The sequence below is a fragment of the Carcharodon carcharias genome, chromosome 7, assembly GCF_017639515.1.
Source record: "Carcharodon carcharias isolate sCarCar2 chromosome 7, sCarCar2.pri, whole genome shotgun sequence".
Taxonomy (NCBI): Eukaryota; Metazoa; Chordata; class Chondrichthyes; order Lamniformes; family Lamnidae; genus Carcharodon; species Carcharodon carcharias.
This window is the reverse complement of record NC_054473.1, coordinates 146,328,052-146,347,345: the sequence shown is the minus strand read 5'-3', so window position 1 is coordinate 146,347,345 and position 19,294 is coordinate 146,328,052. Positions and strand designations below refer to the sequence as shown.

General features: G+C 40.0%; 1 protein-coding gene across 2 annotated transcripts in view; it reads right to left on the bottom strand.

Moving 5' to 3' along the window:
• Positions 1 to 19,294, bottom strand: part of itfg1 (integrin alpha FG-GAP repeat containing 1) — a 292,356-nt gene that overhangs the window by 172,108 nt on the left and 100,954 nt on the right. For both annotated transcript variants that reach the window (XM_041192254.1, XM_041192255.1), the window contains 3 exons: positions 16,972 to 17,030; positions 13,643 to 13,733; positions 4,911 to 5,005 (listed from right to left, as the gene is read on the bottom strand). In XM_041192254.1, the coding sequence (XP_041048188.1) occupies positions 4,911 to 5,005; positions 13,643 to 13,733; positions 16,972 to 17,030 (245 nt within the window). The remainder of the gene's footprint in view (positions 1 to 4,910; positions 5,006 to 13,642; positions 13,734 to 16,971; positions 17,031 to 19,294) is intronic.

Below are 19,294 nucleotides of genomic sequence, written 5' to 3'. Positions count from 1 at the left end.
AACTTCTGGCGTACTCTTATGTTTGTCTGCCCAGTCCCTTCCTGACACACTTTGTTAACCATTTTCCTTATTGCTATCCTGTTCGTTTACCTTCTCCTCTCTCCTTAGTTGATCACATCTTCCCTCACCCCCACTATTTAGTCTAAAGCCCTCTCTACTAGTTGGTCCCAGTTATACGACTCGCCAGAACACTGGACCCAGCACAGTTGAGGTGAAGACCATCCCAACGGTACAGCACCCACTTTCCCCAATACTGATGCTAATGCCCCAGGAATCAAAAGCCATTTTCCCCACACCGATCTTTAAGCCACGCATTTAACTCTCTAATCTTATTTACCCTATGCCATTTGCTTGTGGCTCAGGTAATAATTCAGAGATTATTTCCTCTGAGAGTCTGCTTTTTAATTTAGCCCCTAGATGCACATATTGTCTAAGCAGAACCTCCTTCATATTCCTATCTATGTCAGAAGTACCAACATGGACCATGACCACTGAATCCTCCCTTTCCCACTGCAAGTTCCTCTCCAGCCTACAGCAGATGTCACATGCCATGGCACCGGGCAGGCAACACAGCCTTCTGGACTGTCACCCTCAGCTGCAGAAAACTGTATTATTCCTCTCGCTATACTACTACTACATTCGTGTTAACTTACCCGCTTGAATAGCTTCCTGTACCATGGTCAGTTTGCTCATGCACCCTACAGTTCCTACTCTCATCTGTACCAGCTGTAAATACCTTGAACCTGTTGGACAAATACAAGGGCTGAGGCTCTTCCAATTCTACCTTCTCGATCCCCTTACTTGCCTCAATTGCAGGCACACCCTCCTGTCCCTGACCAAATCAGAAGATCCTATCATAAGGGGTGTGATTGCCTCCTGGAACAAAGTGTCCCCCTCCCTGATGTGTCAGAGTGTCTGCAGCTCGGCCTCCAGCTCAATGACTCTGAGCTGAAGCTCCTCAAGTTGTAGACGCTTACTGCTGACGTGCTTGCCTTGGATCTCACTGGCACCCAGGAGCTCCCACATCCTACAAGCAAAGTACATCACCTGCCCTGCCCTCCTTATTGCATCTTGATTAACTAATTATTAGATTACCAATGTTTAAATTAGTACACTATGTGGTGGTAAGAGACATTAATTTAGTTCAAAACTAAAATAATTAAACACTAGCAGTTAAGAATAAACTAAATAATGGACTCACTAATTTGTTACTTCCCATCTGCTAGTGTCGCTAAATTAATCACAAGGAGGTACTTTAGGGTTATTTAAAAGTCTATGTTTTTCTAAATGCCAGCTTTTTACAGACAGTCCCTAACAGCGGTTATTCACCAACCAATCACCTTACAACTTTCCTGTGATGTCACTGATCACTTTTTTCCCCCCAAACTCAGGGCGCTGGTGGATTTCTGTGTATCCCCTGCAGATCCACTCCTCTCTCTGCCTCTTTCCAAAGGCAAGAGGGAATAGAAAGGAGCCAGTTCAACCCTTCTCATCTGATCGTAACCCAGGTTCAAAACCACCAAAATAGCCAGTGGAATTAAAAGAGAACCTTAAGCAGGTCTTGGGAGCACTGGGTAACATCCCTGCCTCTGAGCCAGGAACTTCAGGTTCGAGTCCCAACCCAGGATCTGATGGCCAAAGAGGAGCTGTTCATAACGTGGCCAAAAAGGTTGAATATCAACTGGCAAATCCTTCCAATACATGCCAATGGGTTACGGGTAACAGCAAGAGAGATTCTTGGTTAGCCATGTGATGTAAAGAAAGTTGGAGCCTCTACCATCGCTATCCATGGCTCTAGACTACACCATGCATCTAAATGTGCATATCTAAAAGTGCATGTTGCCACAACAACTTGGGCTCCGAGTGAACTGTAACATCACTACCACTATCTCACATTCGGGGCAATAGCATAATATCATCATTAAACCAATCACACAATTCATTATAAAGAGAGATTTCTGGGACGCTAGATATTGGTTAGATAGGAAGCAGACAAATGTAATGATGCATTCTGTAAAAAGATCTAATATTAAGTGAAATAGTGGCATCTGGTTGCAGAATGAATTAACCAATGGCAGTTACTCTCACCTCACCTCTAGGATTTAGCTCCTTTGCTCATGTTTGGGCCAAGGTTGTAATGAGATCTGGAGCCAAGTATTCCTGGCGAAATCCAAGATTAGCAATGGTGAGCAGGTTATTGGTGAGCAAGTGTTGCTCAAAGTGTTGTCGACAGTACCTTTCATAACCTTAATGGTGATTGCGAGTAGGTTGATGGGCAGTAATTGGACAGATTGGATTGTCCTTTTGTGGATAGGACATACCTAGAAAATCTTTCACTTTGTCAGGTAGATTTCAATGTTGTAGCTGCACTGGAACAGTTTGGCTAGAAGAGCAACTAGTTCTGAAGAATATGTCTTCAGCACGACAGCCAGAATGTTGTTGGGACCCACAGCCTTTGCTATACCAAGTTTTCTCAGCCAATTCTTGATATCACATGGAATGTATCTAGTTGGCTGAAAGCTGCCTTCTCTGATGTTGGAACCTCAGCAGGAGGCAGAAATGGATCATCCACACAGCACCACTTGCTGAAGATGGTGGCAAATGAATTTTGCAGTCGCATGCTGGGCTCCTTCTCCTTTGAGGGTGCGAGCGTGCATAGATGCTTCTCCTCTCTTCAGTTGTTTAATTGTCCATTAGCATTCATGCCTGGATGTGGCAGCGTTGTAGAGCTTTAATCTAATCTACTGATTGGAGGGTTGCTTAGTTTCCATTATAATGTGCTCCTTTTGCTTTTTAGAATGCTTTTGGTCCTGTCATGCAGCTTCATTGGGTTGGCACTTCATTTTCAGGTAAACGTGGTGTTGTTCCTGGCGTGCTCATCTACATGCCTCATTGAACCAGGGTTGGTCTCTTTGATTAATGGTACTGGTAGTGAGAGTGAATACACCATGCCATGGGGCAACACCTTGTGGTGGAATACAATTCTGCTACTGAAGGCCTACAATGCTTCATTTATGCGCAGGTTTGAACTGCTAGATCTGTTCTGAATCTATCCCAATTAGCATGATGATAGCACCATACAACACAATGGAGAGTGTCATCTTTGTAAAGACAGGACGTCATTTCCAGAACGACAATGCAATGGTCATTCTTACCAACACTGATATGGGTAGATACATCTGCGACAGGTAGATTGGTGAAGGCAAGGTCAAGTAGCTTTTTCCCTTTTGTTGGTTCTCACCACATGCTTCCGGTCCAGTCTGGCAGGTAGGTCCTTCACTGATTTGGCCAACTCGGCCAGTAATGTTGCTATTGAGCTACACTTGGCAATAAACATTGAAGCTCCCAACCAGAGTAAGTTCTGTATCCTTGCTACACTGAGTACTTCACTTAAGTGGTGTTCAACATCGTGGAGTATTGATTCATCGTTGATTCCTTTCCCATATTTGGCCTGATAGATTGAGCAGTCAAGAGGTCTGCAGTTAAATGTTGAAGACTCCTCAGACCAGTTCCTCCTGACTGAATATCACTACACTGCCACCTCCAGTGATACAGGTGTCTGGGCATTGGTAGTAAAGTACGAATCTGTGAGTACGTGTAGGGGGAGGAAATTAGCTAAGGCAAAAATTTGGATGGGAATAGTTACACAACAGGGCTAGGGGGAAATGGAACTCTAAGCTCAGTATAATAGTGACATAGCTGCAAGTCAGATTAATTTAAGTGTTGAGACCTGATTAATTTGAGGTTGGGACTTGATTAGTTTAACGGTTAAAGACTTGATTAGTTTTAACACAGTTTTGATGAGTCCTTTGATTACCATATAATCATGTGATAAACAGAATACATGTGTACTGGAACATGGGCAAGGTTGTAAGAGTGTATAAATATCTGAAACGAACAGTGATTGGCCTCTCTCGAGTTGTATTCCCTGTAATGTGCACTTGTATGGAATAAACCTTTGTCTTGTTTGTACTTTCAGCCTTCTCCATGTTGATGTCTTTTGATATACTCCACTATAGTATGACTACATCCAGCTGTTGCTTGACAGATCTGTGGGACAGCACTCTCAATTTTGTCAAGTTGCCAGGTGTTAGTGAGGTAGATTTTGCAGGGTTAATGAGGCTGCGTACATTGTTGCAATGTGTGGTGCAACTGAGTGGCTAGCTAGGCAATTTCAGAGAGTGTTGAATCACATATTAGCTAGATTTACTAAGGATAGCAGATTTCCATCCCTAAAGGACATTAACAAATGTGTTTTTAGGAGAATCCAGTATTTTCATGGTCACCATTACTAATTTAGTTAATTAACTGAATTTCAGTTTCCAGATAGCATGGGGAGATTTGAATTTGTGTCTTTGGATCACTAGTCCAGGCTCCTTGATTATTAATCCAGTAACATAACCACTATAATACTATACCTGTGGACATTTCCAAGAAGTCAAACACCTTTTTTAAGCTCATGCCAAGGACACCTTTACAATGCCCAAATTATGGCTTTGGGTGTATTTTTGATCTGTTTGGGAGCAGGAGGATGGCTCCCTGAATAGGAGTTGTGTGTCTGCATTGATAATCTTTAACGCTAGAGTTAACGCTCTTTTTTTAATTGTAATAAATATTACAGCATTGAAGCTGCCATGTCCAATAGTTTCCCTTTAGTTACAATATTGCACATTTGCACAATGGAGCTAAAAGATATCATTCAATTTGTGTACTGTGGCAAGGATCTGTGCTTTATTCTCTGGGTATTGTCTATCTTAACAAGAAATTCAGGACATAAGGACAAGATCAGCTGAAAATAAAAGAAAATTATATCCTTGAATTATTTCCAACTCATATCCAGAAAAAAGGAAACATTATTGTGAGGCAATAACATAGCACTACAGCTTTAAAACATCAGAGTTATATCACACCTGTTCAGATCCTTGCATGCTCCGATAAATGATGCTTTCAAGGCAGGCTTCATCTGCACAGACGGGCAATAACTGTTCCTGTTGCCCATCCCCATCTGAGAAGGAAAATGAAAGCAACTTATTGCACTGCATGGAATAGAAATTCAACTTAATGATTATAAAAAAAAGCAACCTAAAGAAAAGAAAATCTAATCATAGAGATTCCTCACAGTAAAGTCTTACTGTTAATCTCAAGTGATACAATGCCAGAAGTAGGTTAGATAAAATCATAGAACAGTTGCCACATGGTAAGAGGCCATTTGGCCTGTTGTGCCTGTGCCAACTTTCTGAGGGCAACTCAGCTGAGCCCACTTCCCTACCCTTTCCCTATAACACTGCAAACTTTCTCTCTTCAAATTCCCTTTTGAAAATCACAATTGAATATGCCTCCACCACTCTCAGGCAGTGCATTCCAGATCCTAACCAGCTATTGAATAAAAAGTTTTTCTTGTTACTCGTGGCCTTTTTGCAAATCCCCTGAATTTGGTGTCCTATGGTTCTCGACCCTTCTGCTAATGGGAATTACGCCCTCATTCTCCAGCAAACCAACTGTTTTGTTCCCTTTCTTATGAACAGAAACTGAACCCTCAAAAGCATCTTGCTTGGCTGTTGGCACAAAACAGTTTGCCCTGCTTTTTCACAGCAGTAGCTCCTTTGTTCCTGCGTCTCAAACAGCAGCTGTCCTTTTCCTTTGAGATACTGTGAAAAGGTGTTAAAACTGCCACCCTACCTCAATGGGTTTTCTGTTCAAATTTCTCTTCCCATGGCAATTGGATCACATGGGCATGTCTCCATGCTGAGGTGTTTATCTAGAATTCTGTTTTACTTTAGCTAAAGGTACATTTCAAAACATAACCATCTTGTAAAGTTCAGCGTTCATGACAGTGATCAAGCTGAACCGAATTAATTTAGAATGAACCCTCATCGAAATAAACTTATCTGAATTCAACTGTATATCTTTATTGAAGACACATGCAGATTAACCTCATCATCATAACAATATTTTCAGATCTGAATGGTTATAAATTAAGATCTTCTGAAAATACTGCATGACATTGTTCTGGATAATCAGTTTTTACAATAACTTGTTTTTCCTACAACAGAACTAACTTTTTTGAAGTTTTCCTGCTCACTTTTCAAATCAGCTTGTGTGCTTGTTCATTCAGGTCACTTGGGTTGCCAAGCTATTTTCTGTTTCAGGCTTATGGGTAAACAATTGGGCACACCATTCCGGTGTCAAGCCTGTTCCCAAGAAATTAGTTTTGCTAATTAAATGAAAATAATGCCTTCAAGACAAGCATACAGATGAACAGAGACTGTCTCAGTGAGGCTAATAATTAGCATGAAAAAGATGTCACACTTAAATGGCCTAAATAAGCAAGCACAGTCGAAGAACTCTCTCATAGCAGCAGCAACACGTAATTCCACTTAATCTTCTATCTGTGCTCTTTATTTTTGTGTTTAAGAGTGCATGACAGTAAAGCCATAAGATAAATATCTAGTCACACCTCTTCATTGCATCCTGATGCTCAGCAGCAGGGTTGTAAATCTTTGAAATTATCTACCCAGAGGGCTGCAGATGCTCAGAGGTCAATAAATTTTTAGGTACAGAAGGAATTAAGGGATATAGGTATACTGCAGGAAGGTGGAGTTAAGGTTGAAGATCAGTCATAATCTTACTGAATACAGAGCAGGTTCTAAGGGCCAAATGGCTTTCTCCAGAGTAATGAATGCAATTCCATTACTGTGCTAGAATCTTGAACTGCAGAAAGCTTGCATAACTTTCCAAACATAATTCACTGAGTGAGAGTCACATGTTAACATTGTTGCAAGTTTAGTTTGGTCGATTTACATACCTATAGAAACATTTACAATCTGTTTTTATGTCTCTTGCCATCTTACTCATATTTTCTTTCCTTATCAATTTTTTGGTTCTCTTTTGCCAAATTCTACAATCCTCCTAATCCTCAGGCTTACTACTCTTTATTGGCAACATTATTAGCCTCTTCCTTTGGTCTAAAACTATGTTAAATTTCTCTTGTCAGCCATGGTTCGGTCACCTTTTCTGTGGGATTTTTGTACCTTAGAGGAATGTATATTTTTCGTAAACTACGCAACAATTCTTTAAACATTAGCCACTGCTCTATAGTCCAAGAAATTATGGGCAGCTGGTGAATTTAAAAGACTAATCAGCATAGGTTATAAACGATCAGTGTCTTAGAAACCAATAACAGATGGTGGCTGTGATCTCCAACTGGACGGTTCCTTTATATCCACACATGGATTCCTGATAGGTTATCACGAGTCATGTGTTCAGATGATACTGGAGCATAAGGGTCTGGCACAAAAAGAGTTAATGTGAGACTGAGCACAGTACTGCCCACACATGACTCGCACCGAGTGGTCAGCCTAGTGTTGGACAGGGCTGTGTGCACAAGCAAGCGTGGAGGCAGCTCCTATCTTGAATCCTTTATTGTATATGTGTACATAGATCTTGTTATTAATAAATACACACAGTTAACCTACCTAAGACCTACCAAATGGTATCCAACACCCTACAACATGGTGGCAGCGAATGGGGAAAGCCAAAATCTCAAAAAATGCAGGGAAAAACTAAAATCCTGCATGGCTCAAGAAAAACTCAAAGAAGCATTCTGAACTGAAGAAAAGCTCAAGAAGCAGTCATGCAGAGGAAAATCGCCAGGGAAAGGCTTGGAAGCTGAATGAAGAAATTTAAAATTCCTCACTGCAGCAGAAGACTCCATAGAATCTCTTGGAAGTCCAGCTTCAATTTTCCAGAGTGCAGAGTCAGAAGACCTCACGGGGTGAGCCAAAATTTTAAATTCCAAGACACGGCAAGTCCTGGCAAACTTTTAAATAGCTCAGTGATCAGAAGTTGCAGTTTAAAAACTCCCTTGGCAAAAACAGATTCTTGAGTCGGCACTTCAACATCTGGCATCCGAGCTCGCTCCAAAAAGAAAAAAATGTATAATTAATTTAGAAGAAACATGACTAAATAATCAGCTTTAAGGGCCAGCGTAGGCCAGGATTTGACAATTTCGTGACCCTAAAACATAATGCTGAAATGGAGAGGTCTGCAGCTAGATGATCCGAGCAGCCATTGTTTGAAATGTTTTCAAGCTGAGTGCCAGTGCCACTGCAGCAGGAGCCCACCAAAACCGACAAGAATGTGTAAACCCATTGTCTTCAAACAAACAGTGCCACCATCTTGAATTTCAGAAAATCCTTAGAGCTGAACCTACACTTTAAAATTATTTAACCAAGGATCAGAAATCCACTCTTCTGATCAATTTGGACTTATCCAAGGCCCAGATCAATCGCATAATTGGGGACCTTAGATACAGGATTGCTTCAGGTTTGGATAAAAGGACAGAAACTGAACAAGTGAACGCGTTACTTTACTCAGTGGGCCGATAGCAGACGGCATTATTGCTAGACAAGGAATCAGTGAATCATCTACTAAATTTGAAGAAGTGCTCTCATAATTCAATGTTTATTTTTACTCAAGAATCATCAAAACCCTTAAAAGGGCTAAATTTGTCCAACAGTCAGGAGAACCTGTCGACTCATTCACTAATGATCTGTACAGGGTGGCTGAAGGCCGCAAATACGAACGTCTAAAATCTGAACTTTTCAGGAATAGAATAGTCGTAGGAGTAGTGGATGACATACTGTCAGACATGCTGCAAGCGAAAGAAGATCTAACCCTCAAGAAAGTTATCCAGATTGTTAGGGCAGTTTGAACTTCGTGTGTAGCACTGGTCCATTTTAAGAAGAGAAAGTAAACAGCAGTACACAGGAAATCCCACAATCCAGTTAGTTAAACAGCAAAGAAACACGGGCACTCCAGGTCAAGGGAAGCAATGCCCTAACCAACCATAGAGTGATTATGCCAGCGCTGTGGAGCAAAGTGTGCCTACAGGCAAGATCAATGTCCTGCAATTTCAGTCCAATGCTTTCAGTATAATAGAAATGGACACTTTAGCAAACTGTGCCAGGCCAAAACATCTAAATGCACAGGAGACGCAAAGATGATTCATGAAGTTGAGACTGCACACCAAGAAGCTATGCTTCTTGGGTGAGGTTAAAGATCAGGATTTTTGTATTGTAATGTGGGCATTTTGGTTAATGGCCGTCTCACAAACTTTAAATTGGAAATAGGAGCCAATGTTATGGCCCTATAAGACAAAGGGCCATGGCTGAGACACCTCTGGTTTTGAATAACAAACACATCACTATTCCCAGAGGAATCCGGCCTTCGGTCACAGGCATGATTCTGGAACCTTCGAGCTGATGTACGTCATCCATAACCAGTCTTTTTCGCTCGAGCAAAGATGCCTGTGCAGCTCTGAATCTCCTCCAAATGGTACATGATGTCAAGACAGCCACTGTCGTAAATTATATGGAACTGCAAGTTTCCGAGAGCTCAAACAAGAAAAAGTATCCTGACTGGGACTTAAACTTTGAACTGTCTTCATACTTTCCAGAGCAGATTTGTCCATTTTTGTTACAGGTGCCGGAAAGCCGATTGGTCAGATCAGCCAGCCACTCAGATAGTTACCATGACTCTCCAGTGGAGGATGAACAAGCGAGCGACCAACAACCAGAAGAGCCTTAGCCTCCGGTTCTGTAGGCTCTTGATGAGGTCAACACTGCGACCACAAAGCAAATGCTGCAACTCCCAGCAACAAGACAGTCCACAAACGATGTTGGAACCAAGTAGCAGCTGCCCATTGCTGACAGCACACCACACAGCCAAATGCAAAGGTGAGCTTACTAAAAAATCACATCCTGACAAGAGGAATGGCCATCCTCTGTCACAGAGGACATCGCAACACAATGAAGGAAAAAGAGGGAAAGCGCAACATGGAGCTGAGCACAATGTTCATCCACCCTGCAAGAAACAAGATGGAACAACAATCACCTGTCACCACAACAAAGAACGATTCAATACCAAGGAATAGAAAAAGAGGATAAAAAGATACCCAGATACCAGAACAACCTCCAAATCAACAGAGTTTATCTGCAGCAACAGAGCCTACCGCTCCTCCAACTGTAGGCTGAACCAGATATGGAAGGGTTATAAGGCCGCCAGAACCTATGAAATCAGAGACTGGAAGGGGGAGCGATGGGGTAACAATAACAATGTAAATAAAAGGGGTAAACTAGAATAACTTGAAATACATTGGATAAAGGCTTGGGTTGGATAAAGGTCTGGCACATTACAGGCCATTTGGTGATTACAACACTGCCCACACAGCGAAGAGAACACATGACCCACACCCAGGAGTCAGTCTAGTATTGGACAGAGCCGTCTACACAAGCATGGAGACTGCTCCTAGCTTTACTGTATATATGTACACAGCTCTTGCAGTTAATAAATACATAGTTAACCTATTTAAGACTACAAAGGCTTTATTAAGGCTTACCAAACAGTATCCAATACCCTATAATATTTATCCCTTCTCGCCAATGATCTACATAGAAGATAGATGGGATTAATAGCTGGTAAAGAATGAAGGCAACTGTTAAGAAACTGGGCATAGACCTGCATCATCTATTGCCTGTTATTGCAATTCAGCTGCATAGTCAATGAGTGGAAATCCTTGGTGCGCATATGTACTCGGAGGTTTTAATGTAGAACACACAATCCAAATGGGTGCAGTCTGCAATCCTAGTGAAGCCCAGAACCTTGTCTTACTCCTTTTTTGGCTCCATGGGGAAGGAGATGAACTATTGGCTTTGGCAAAGAGCACATCCATAATCTGCTTCATGCCGGCGTACACTCAGAATCACAGAATCTTTATAGTGCAGAAGGAGGCCAGTTGGCTCATCAAATCTGCACTGGATCTCCCCTGCCTTATCCCCATAGCCTTGCCCAGGCTTTCTTTTCAGGTAGCAATCCAATTCCCCTTTGAACACCTCGATCGAACCTGCCTCCACCACCCTCACAGGAAGTTCATTCCAAACTCCAACCGCCCACCCTCTCAGGAAGTTCATTCCAAACTCCAACCACCCACCCTCTCAGGAAGTTCATTCCAAACTCCAACGGCCCTCTGCGTGAAAAAATGTTTCTTCACATCACATTTACTCCTTTTGCCAATTATTTTGAATCTGTGCCCACTGTTCTTAATGCTGTCTTGAGTGGGAACAGTTTCTCACTATTTACCCTGTCCATAACCCTCAAGATCTTGAATATCTCTATCAATTCTCCTCTCAGCCTTCTTTTCTCCAAGGAAAAGAGTCCCAACCTCTCCAATCTATTCACACAGCCACAGTTCTTTATCCCTGGAATCATTCTTGTGAATCTCCTCTGTATCCTCTTCAATGCCTTCACATCCTTCAAGTATGGCACTAAGAACAGGACGCAGTATTCCAGATGAGGCCTGACTACACTACAATTAGGCAAATGTTACTTACACCATCTGTTGATAGACACAAGAACCAGGGGAAAGAGAATTCAGACCTTTGAGCCTGCTTCACCATTCAATAAGATCATGGCTGATTTCCATCTCAATTACACCTTCCTGCGCTATCCCCTTGTCCCTCAATTCCCTCAGTATTCAAAATTATATCATTCTCAGTCTTGAATATACTTAATGACTAAGCATCCACTGCTCTCTGAGGGACAGAATTCCAAAGAATTACAACCCTTTAAGTGAATAAACATCTCATCTCAGTCCTAAATGACTGACCCTTTATGCTGAGACTGTGACCGTGTGTTCTAGATTTCCCAACCTGGAAAATATTCTTAGCATCTACCCTGTCAAGCCTCTTAATATTTTATATGTTGCAATTCTTCTAAACTCTAGGGAATAGAGGCTTAACTTACTCAAACTCTCTTGAGGGCAATTCCCTTATCTTAGTACCTTGAGGCTTAGACATTGAGGGTCACAGTCACCTTCAGAGCCTTTAGCAATGAAGTGTGTGAATAGGTGAAAGGCCCATTTATTGCTGCAGTAGATGACAAAACAGCCTCAGTAGTGGAGCAGAGCCAACACAATGTTGCTCGCATAATTAGAGGTATGATGTTCTTGTGCTGTGCACATTTGGAGTAAGGCTCCCCACAACTTTCCCTTATTTGCCCTCTCCTTCCTGCAGGTGCAGGTCTCTCAAACTCTTTCTGCTCTTCCTTGCCTAGCTGGAATGTCAGACCACTCCACTTTAAGAGAAAGGAATTATGCAGAAATGCCATGGCAGAAATTCTCCTCCAGATCCAAAAAGTAACTTCTATAAATGTTGTAGTTGGCTACAACAGCCAACACAGCAGAAATGGGAGCAAAAAAACCACCAGCAGTTTAAACTGACTAACCCAGGTACTTTCCAATTGCGCCCAGGATCTCTTTAAATAATTTTGGCGCAGCATCCCTCCTGACTCTTTCCAATATAGCTGCTTTTAGAAAATGGGTGAATCCAGTATGGAGGACATTGTAGGGCCTTGAAACAAGTCCAGGATTCTCTTTTGGATATAGCTATTAGCTATAGCCTGATTTCAGGCAGGTGCTTTCGACAACTGAGCTCCTAAACCAAAATGTTGTTTGACCCACTTTCAGCATAAATCAAGCAGGTGAAAGCCCCACCAAAAATGCAGAGGACTTCCACCCAATTTTTTACTGCATAATGGGCAAATGTATGATATAAATTGCCCCAAGGGGGGCTAATATTCAAATGGTTATCTTGCTAGATTATTTTTTCTGAGTCGCTTTGAAAGTATCATTATGTTGTACCTATCGTTTACTGATATACTACAGGGTATATCCTATTTAAAATAAAATTGCTTTGCAGGCAACCATGCTTTCCATATAATACAATATGGTAATATCACTGTTATCTTACTACATGTTATACCTCCAATGTCAATTTCACAGGTGACTGAAAATTATGTTTTTAATTTCCTCATTATAGCTCATCTCATTCGGGGTAAAGTATGACACCAACATTGTGAACAGTCTGGTTCAGTTTCAGACAGTTGCCTCCTTCATCAATTGTTTTCAATAAGCTGAAATTATTTTTAATTTTCCAGATGATACCATTTTAATTCCAAATTGGTGGAGGGATAATTGAATTACACCTACATTAAAGGTTTTTAATAGAAACGGCTATGAAATTATTAAAGATTGAGAGTAAGCTAGCATGTGACCCAGGTTAATAATCAGCATAACTCTTGCTCTAGGCTACCAGCTGAGGAAAACACAAGGGAGCTGATGATGGACAAGAGCATAACCACCCACCAGAACAGAGAAGCACATTAAGACGTAGTTGGTAAAGCCTGGAACTGCTGGGTGGGTAATGAGGAGGCTTAAGGGACATTAGAAAAGACACAGAGGCAATAAGCAACATTTAATTTACAAAGTGTAAAATGCCAAAAGTGTTGGATGAATCAATGTACACTGTATAATCTACTAAAATAAAAAGATTAATTTTACTGTTTAGAAAACTAAAAAGCAGGCAAGTGGCTTGTGTAATTTAACAGGGCATTTTGGATCCAAGAGCAGTTTGAAAAAAAACTCTCTTTATTCTAATTTTTTTCTGTTTTAAGAGAAGCAGAGAAAGAATTCTGTTCCCATCTGTGCAGCAAACCGACCCCATTTTCTACACTTAGGATTCAATAAGCCTGTGTTAAATAACTACATTTTTGAGCATATCACAGGAAAAGGATCAGCAAATCTTACCAAAATCAGCAAAAGCCGACTGTCCAATTTTCTTGGCATTTGGAGGTTTTTTTGTGTCATAGGGGACAGGTGCTTTGGAGAAATTTCCATCCTGTTGGGAGTAAGTTTATGGACAAACGGTTACAAAATAAAATTCTCCCCAGTGCAAATTTGTACATTTGTAGCAGGGGTCTCTATATAATCAGTGTGCTGCTTTATAATTTAATAAATACATTATTCCTAAATTAACAAATGACAGACTTCTTAAGGTTTTGCCTATTAATCCAGTATAATGTTAAAACATGTTGCAATATTAGCTTTTGTTACAGCCTTCAGTCTGATCAGTTTGGTTTACTTGGTAACACACAAGAGTTGTAAGTCTATGTGTACAAGTCCCATTAGGCTGACTGTTCAACACAGTACTGAGGAAATGCTACGTTGAGAGAGATGCCATCTTTTGAATGACGTATTAAACCAAGGTTCAGTCTTCTGGTTTAAGGTCTATACTAGGGTGGGAGGAAGGAATGAATGCTTAAATGACAAAAGGGATGATGGTGCAAGGGAAAATGGGGTTGTGATGAGGCAAAACATAAACAGGAGATGGATCTAACTGAGATGGAAATGGCAACAGCACTTCAGCGTATTAACAACTGTTTGAATAATATGGTAATAGTAGTTATGATCTGAAGTTACTGAAAACAATGTTGAGTGTAGAAGGTTGTCAAATGTCTAGTGGAAAGATGAGGTGCTGTTCCTCGAGGTTCACTGAAACAGTGTAAGAGGCTATGGACAGAATGGGAGTGGAACAGAGAATTTAAATGCCAAATGACAGGAAACTCAAGGTCATGCTTGTGGACTGAATGGAAATATTCAGCTAAACTATCACCCAATCTGGTTAGGTTTCCCAATGGTCTGGACATTGCATCATGAGAAGCAAATACTGCATACTAAATTGAAAGAAATACAAGTAAATTGTTTCACCTCAAAGAAGTTTTACGGACCCTAAATGGTGGTAAGGAAGAAGAGGGAAAGCCAGCTGTTGCAACTCCTGTGCTTATACAAAAAGATACCATGGAAAACAGAGGATTTGGCAGTAATAGAAGAATGGACCACTGAGGCAATTGTCCCTTTGAAATGATGAAAGTGGAGAGAAGGTAGAGATGTGTTTAGCAGTGGCAACACATTGTAGGTGGCAGAAGATGAATGTTGAAGTTGGTAGTGTGTAAGATAAGGATAAGAGATGCCCTAGTTTGAGTTTCTTCCAGTTCTAAATCAAGGTCATTGGCCTGAAACAACATTCTCTCTCCACAGATGCTGCCTGACCTGCTGAGCATTTCTTGCATTATCTGTTTTTGCTCTCAGGTTTCTAGCATCCCCAGTATTTTGTAGAAATGAAAACATTTTGGATATAATCAATAATTGAGGAAAACCTCACATAGATAACATAGATAATGTAACATGTTTCTATGCAAGTTCATCCTCCACTAACAAATAAATCATACCAGAATAGTTCAACAGAAGTGTACAAACTTTAGAACTTTGAGCATAATTTACAAGATTGAGCTACAAAAGCTTGCCACAAAGTAATAGATTTTTACAACACATCACACCTGTGCTGGGTCTCTCAAAGAGTTAATAAAGTCTTGTTCTCATGCACTTTCTCCAATTTCTTTTTTTTCATATCCTTATCCATTTAACTTTTAAAAGTTATGATGGATTCTGCTTCTTCCACCTTTTCTGTTAGGGAAATCTGTATCCAAACAAGCATTTTTAATTAAAAAAAAATCTGTCCTAATTTCTCATCTTTTCTAAATTTTCTTTCCTGGCAATATGGGCCCACCACTAGAGGAAATAGATTTTAATGCTTCACTCATCATTGTTTCAAACACCTCTATCAGATCGTCTCTTAACCTTTTACAGTTGAATGGAAAATCCAATTTCTGTAGGTTTTCCTCATAATTGAAGGCTCTTAACTCTAGTATTATCTCAAGAAATCTCTTCAGCACCTTTTATATGGTCTTGACATTCTTTATATAGTAAGATGTCCAAAAATGGATAACATTTTAACTGTGATCTAACTAATGATTTGTCTAGGTTTAGCATTAGCTCTTTGCTTTGCACTCTGTATCACTATTTATGAAAATTTATTAAGGTCTCAAGTGGTTTAACAGTTTGATCAGTTTCAAAGATTTGTGCTTTTGAACTCTAAGTTTCTTTGCTCAGTTTAAAACTTCACTTTTGTCTATTTGCCCTCTTATTATTCTTCGCTGTCATTTTAATTTAACCCGACAGATGTCATGTATCCAACTGCCAATACTGTTTAGCACGACATAAAACCACCTGCAAAATGACATGACAGAACAGAACTAAAATGCAGAGGACTCAAATTTATTGCAGACCAACTGTTGCAATATTTAATTTACTCTACTCCAAAATATGGCATGTATAAAATTCTCTGCAGTTGACCATATCTGGGCAGCATGATCCGAATAACTTTGGATGAACGCTACATAGTCTATCATGATGAATGATGTTATGATGAATCTATTAGATTACGATGAATCTAATATTAAACCAATTAAGATATAAGGATCTATTTGCAATATCAAGTGATAACATTGCGCAAACTGGCAAGACATTTTAATGTTTCAATAATAGTAAACTTTAGGTCCGTTTCAAACTCAATTGTAATTGCACTTATTACAGTTGGAGATGGTACAAGTCAACATCCACATTTCCTGCCATTTCTCATCAAGAAATTGCTTGAATTTCATTTTCATTCATTTCAGTTTTGTAGTGTTCTCTGAATACATTTCAATAAAAAAGTTTCTAAGCATTTTTTCAATCAGCTCTGATCTATTAGGGAATTTAATAGGGTTTTGGGAAATCTGCTTAAGGAATAATGAATTTCACAAAGAACGATGAATATGAAGATGATGAGATATATGCCTACAATCCGATTGAAATTTTGCCACAATTATTCAAATGGGAGAAGATCACCCACGTTGCAATTCATTTCAACAAACTATATGCAAAAAGATGGCATTTGGATAATATCACAAAAGCTTCTAGTGTTGCATGGATTTAAAAATAAAAATTATTTTCTGTGCTCATTAAGGTGAGTAATATTATTGCTGTAAGATGGAATAATTCTTCATTTCAGGGTTCCAGAGTCAACAAACATCCCAGGAAAGATACGGCATTATTAGAAGCAAAGCAAAACTCTCTCCATCTTTTCCAATAAACTGCCCTAAGCGCAATTTTACAATGTAATCTTAATTCACTTGTGTCACAATTTCCCATTGCCAGTCACTCATTTACTAGGAAAGTCAAAAACAATTGCGAAATACCTTGTTTTCCCATGTCTCAAAGTGAATTCCATCAGGTTCTTTGGTGGTAAGAAATAAGTCTGGAATAAAGTTTAACCACATGATTAGATAAACAACAATTCATATATTTTATCAAACTGCTTAAAGATGAATTATGCACATTTAAACACAAGTCAGATCTTGAATTTTACATGTGCATGTATGCATGTCTTGGAACTACAACGTCATTTACTCAGCTAATTGAAACCATACCAAATGCATATTGTCACATAGAAAGCAAAACAAACTTGTATTTATATAACATGTTTCAGATCCTTAGAATGTCCAATATGTTTCACAGTGAACCAATTATTCTTGACGTATGATCGCTCTTGTATTGTTGGTAGACCTGATCGTCAATGCACATCCAATCAGTTCCTAAATAACAGCAATAAGATTTTGCCTGGAAAAACTCAGAAGGTCTGGCAGCATCGGCGGAGAAGAAAAGAGTTGACGTTTCGAGTCCTCATGACCCTTCGACAGAACTTGAGTTCGAGTCCAAGAAAGAGTTGAAATATAAGCTGGTTTAAGGTGTGGGCGGGGGGGGGTGGGGGGGAGGAGAGAGAAAGAGAGAGAAGTGAAGGGGGTTGGTGTGGTTGTAGGGGCAAACAAGCAGTGATAGAAGCAGATCATCAAAAGATGTCACCAACAATAGAACAAAAGAACACATAGGTGTTGAAGTTGGTGATATTATCTAAACGAATGTGCTAATTAAGAATGGATGGTAGGGCACTCAAGGTATAGCTCTAGTGGGGGTGGGGAGAGCATAAAAGATTTAAAAATATTTAAAAATAATGGAAATAGGTGGGAAAAGAAAAATCTATATAATTTATTGGGGAAAAAAAGGAAGGGGGAAACAGAAAGGGGGTGGGGATGGGGGAGGGAACTCAAGACCTAAAGTTGTTGAATTCAATATTCAGTCCGGAAGGCTGTAAGGTGCCTAGTCGGAAGATGAGGTTTTGTTCCTCCAGTTTGCGTTGGGCTTCACTGGAACAATGCAGCAAGCCAAGGACAGACATGTGGGCAAGAGAGCAGGGTGGAGTGTTAAAATGGCAAGCGACAGGGAGGTTTGGGTCATTCTTGCGGACAGACCAATAAATTATATAGATTTTTCTTTTCCCACCTATTTCCATTATTTTTAAATATTTTTAAATCTTTTATGCTCTCCCCACCCCCACTAGAGCTATACCTTGAGTGCCCTACCATCCATTCTTAATTAGCACATTCGTTTAGATAATATCACCAACTTTAACACCTGTGTTCTTTTGTTCTATTGTTGGTGACATCTTTTGATGATCTGCTTCTATCACTGCTTGTTTGTCCCTACAACCACACCAAACCCCTCCACTTCTCTCTCTCTCTCTCCGCCCCCCACCCACACACCTTAAACCAGCTTATATTTCAACTCTTTCTTGGACTCGAACTCAAGTTCTGTCGAAGGGTCATGAGGACTTGAAACGTCAACTCTTTTCTTCTCCACCGATGCTGCCAGACCTTCTGAGTTTTTCCAGGTAATTCTGGTTTTGTTTTGGATTTCCAGCATCCACAGTTTTTTTGTTTTTATAAGATTATACCTAGTTAATTTGTTTTTATGAAATCTGTTATCTGAGGGATAAATGTTGGCCAGGCCTCAGAACTTCCCTCCTCTTTAAATAGTACCAAAAATATTTTTTGTCTACGCTAGGGGACAGACAGGTCCTTGATTTATTGTCTCATTTGAAAGATGGAACTTCTCGCAGTGCAGTGGTCCCTCAATACGGCATTGAAATGTCAATTTAATTATGTTCTTAATTCCTAGAGTGGGATTTGAATCCATGATCTTTAGACTCCTGGTCATACTGCTACCATTGGGCCAAGGTTTATATCCACAAAAATATACTGAAGAATAATGAATAGCAGTTTGTATTAATTAAACATAAAGATATGTGAGCTGCTTTCAGTAGTATTTTTGGTACAATATGTTATTCATGAAATTTAATATGTAAAATTGCTAAATCCATGCTTTGTACTGTCCCAATCCAAATATTGCACACCTAATGTAGTTCAGATACAAAGCAGTGAATCTAAAAATGGTTGTATGGTTCTTTAGAATTAACCTCCACCTGCAGCAAAGGTTAACTATGTGTATTCAAGTACATAATGTATGCATCTGAACATTCCTGCTAGAAGATAAGAAAATAATCAACTTGAAAATCCAATTTTCATGTAATTTTTCAAGCTGCATCACGAAATTGGACACAAAGCATGTGTCACTGAAGGCTGTTCTCTCCTGTCTTTATCAGTTTAAGGGATAAGTGTAAAGAAA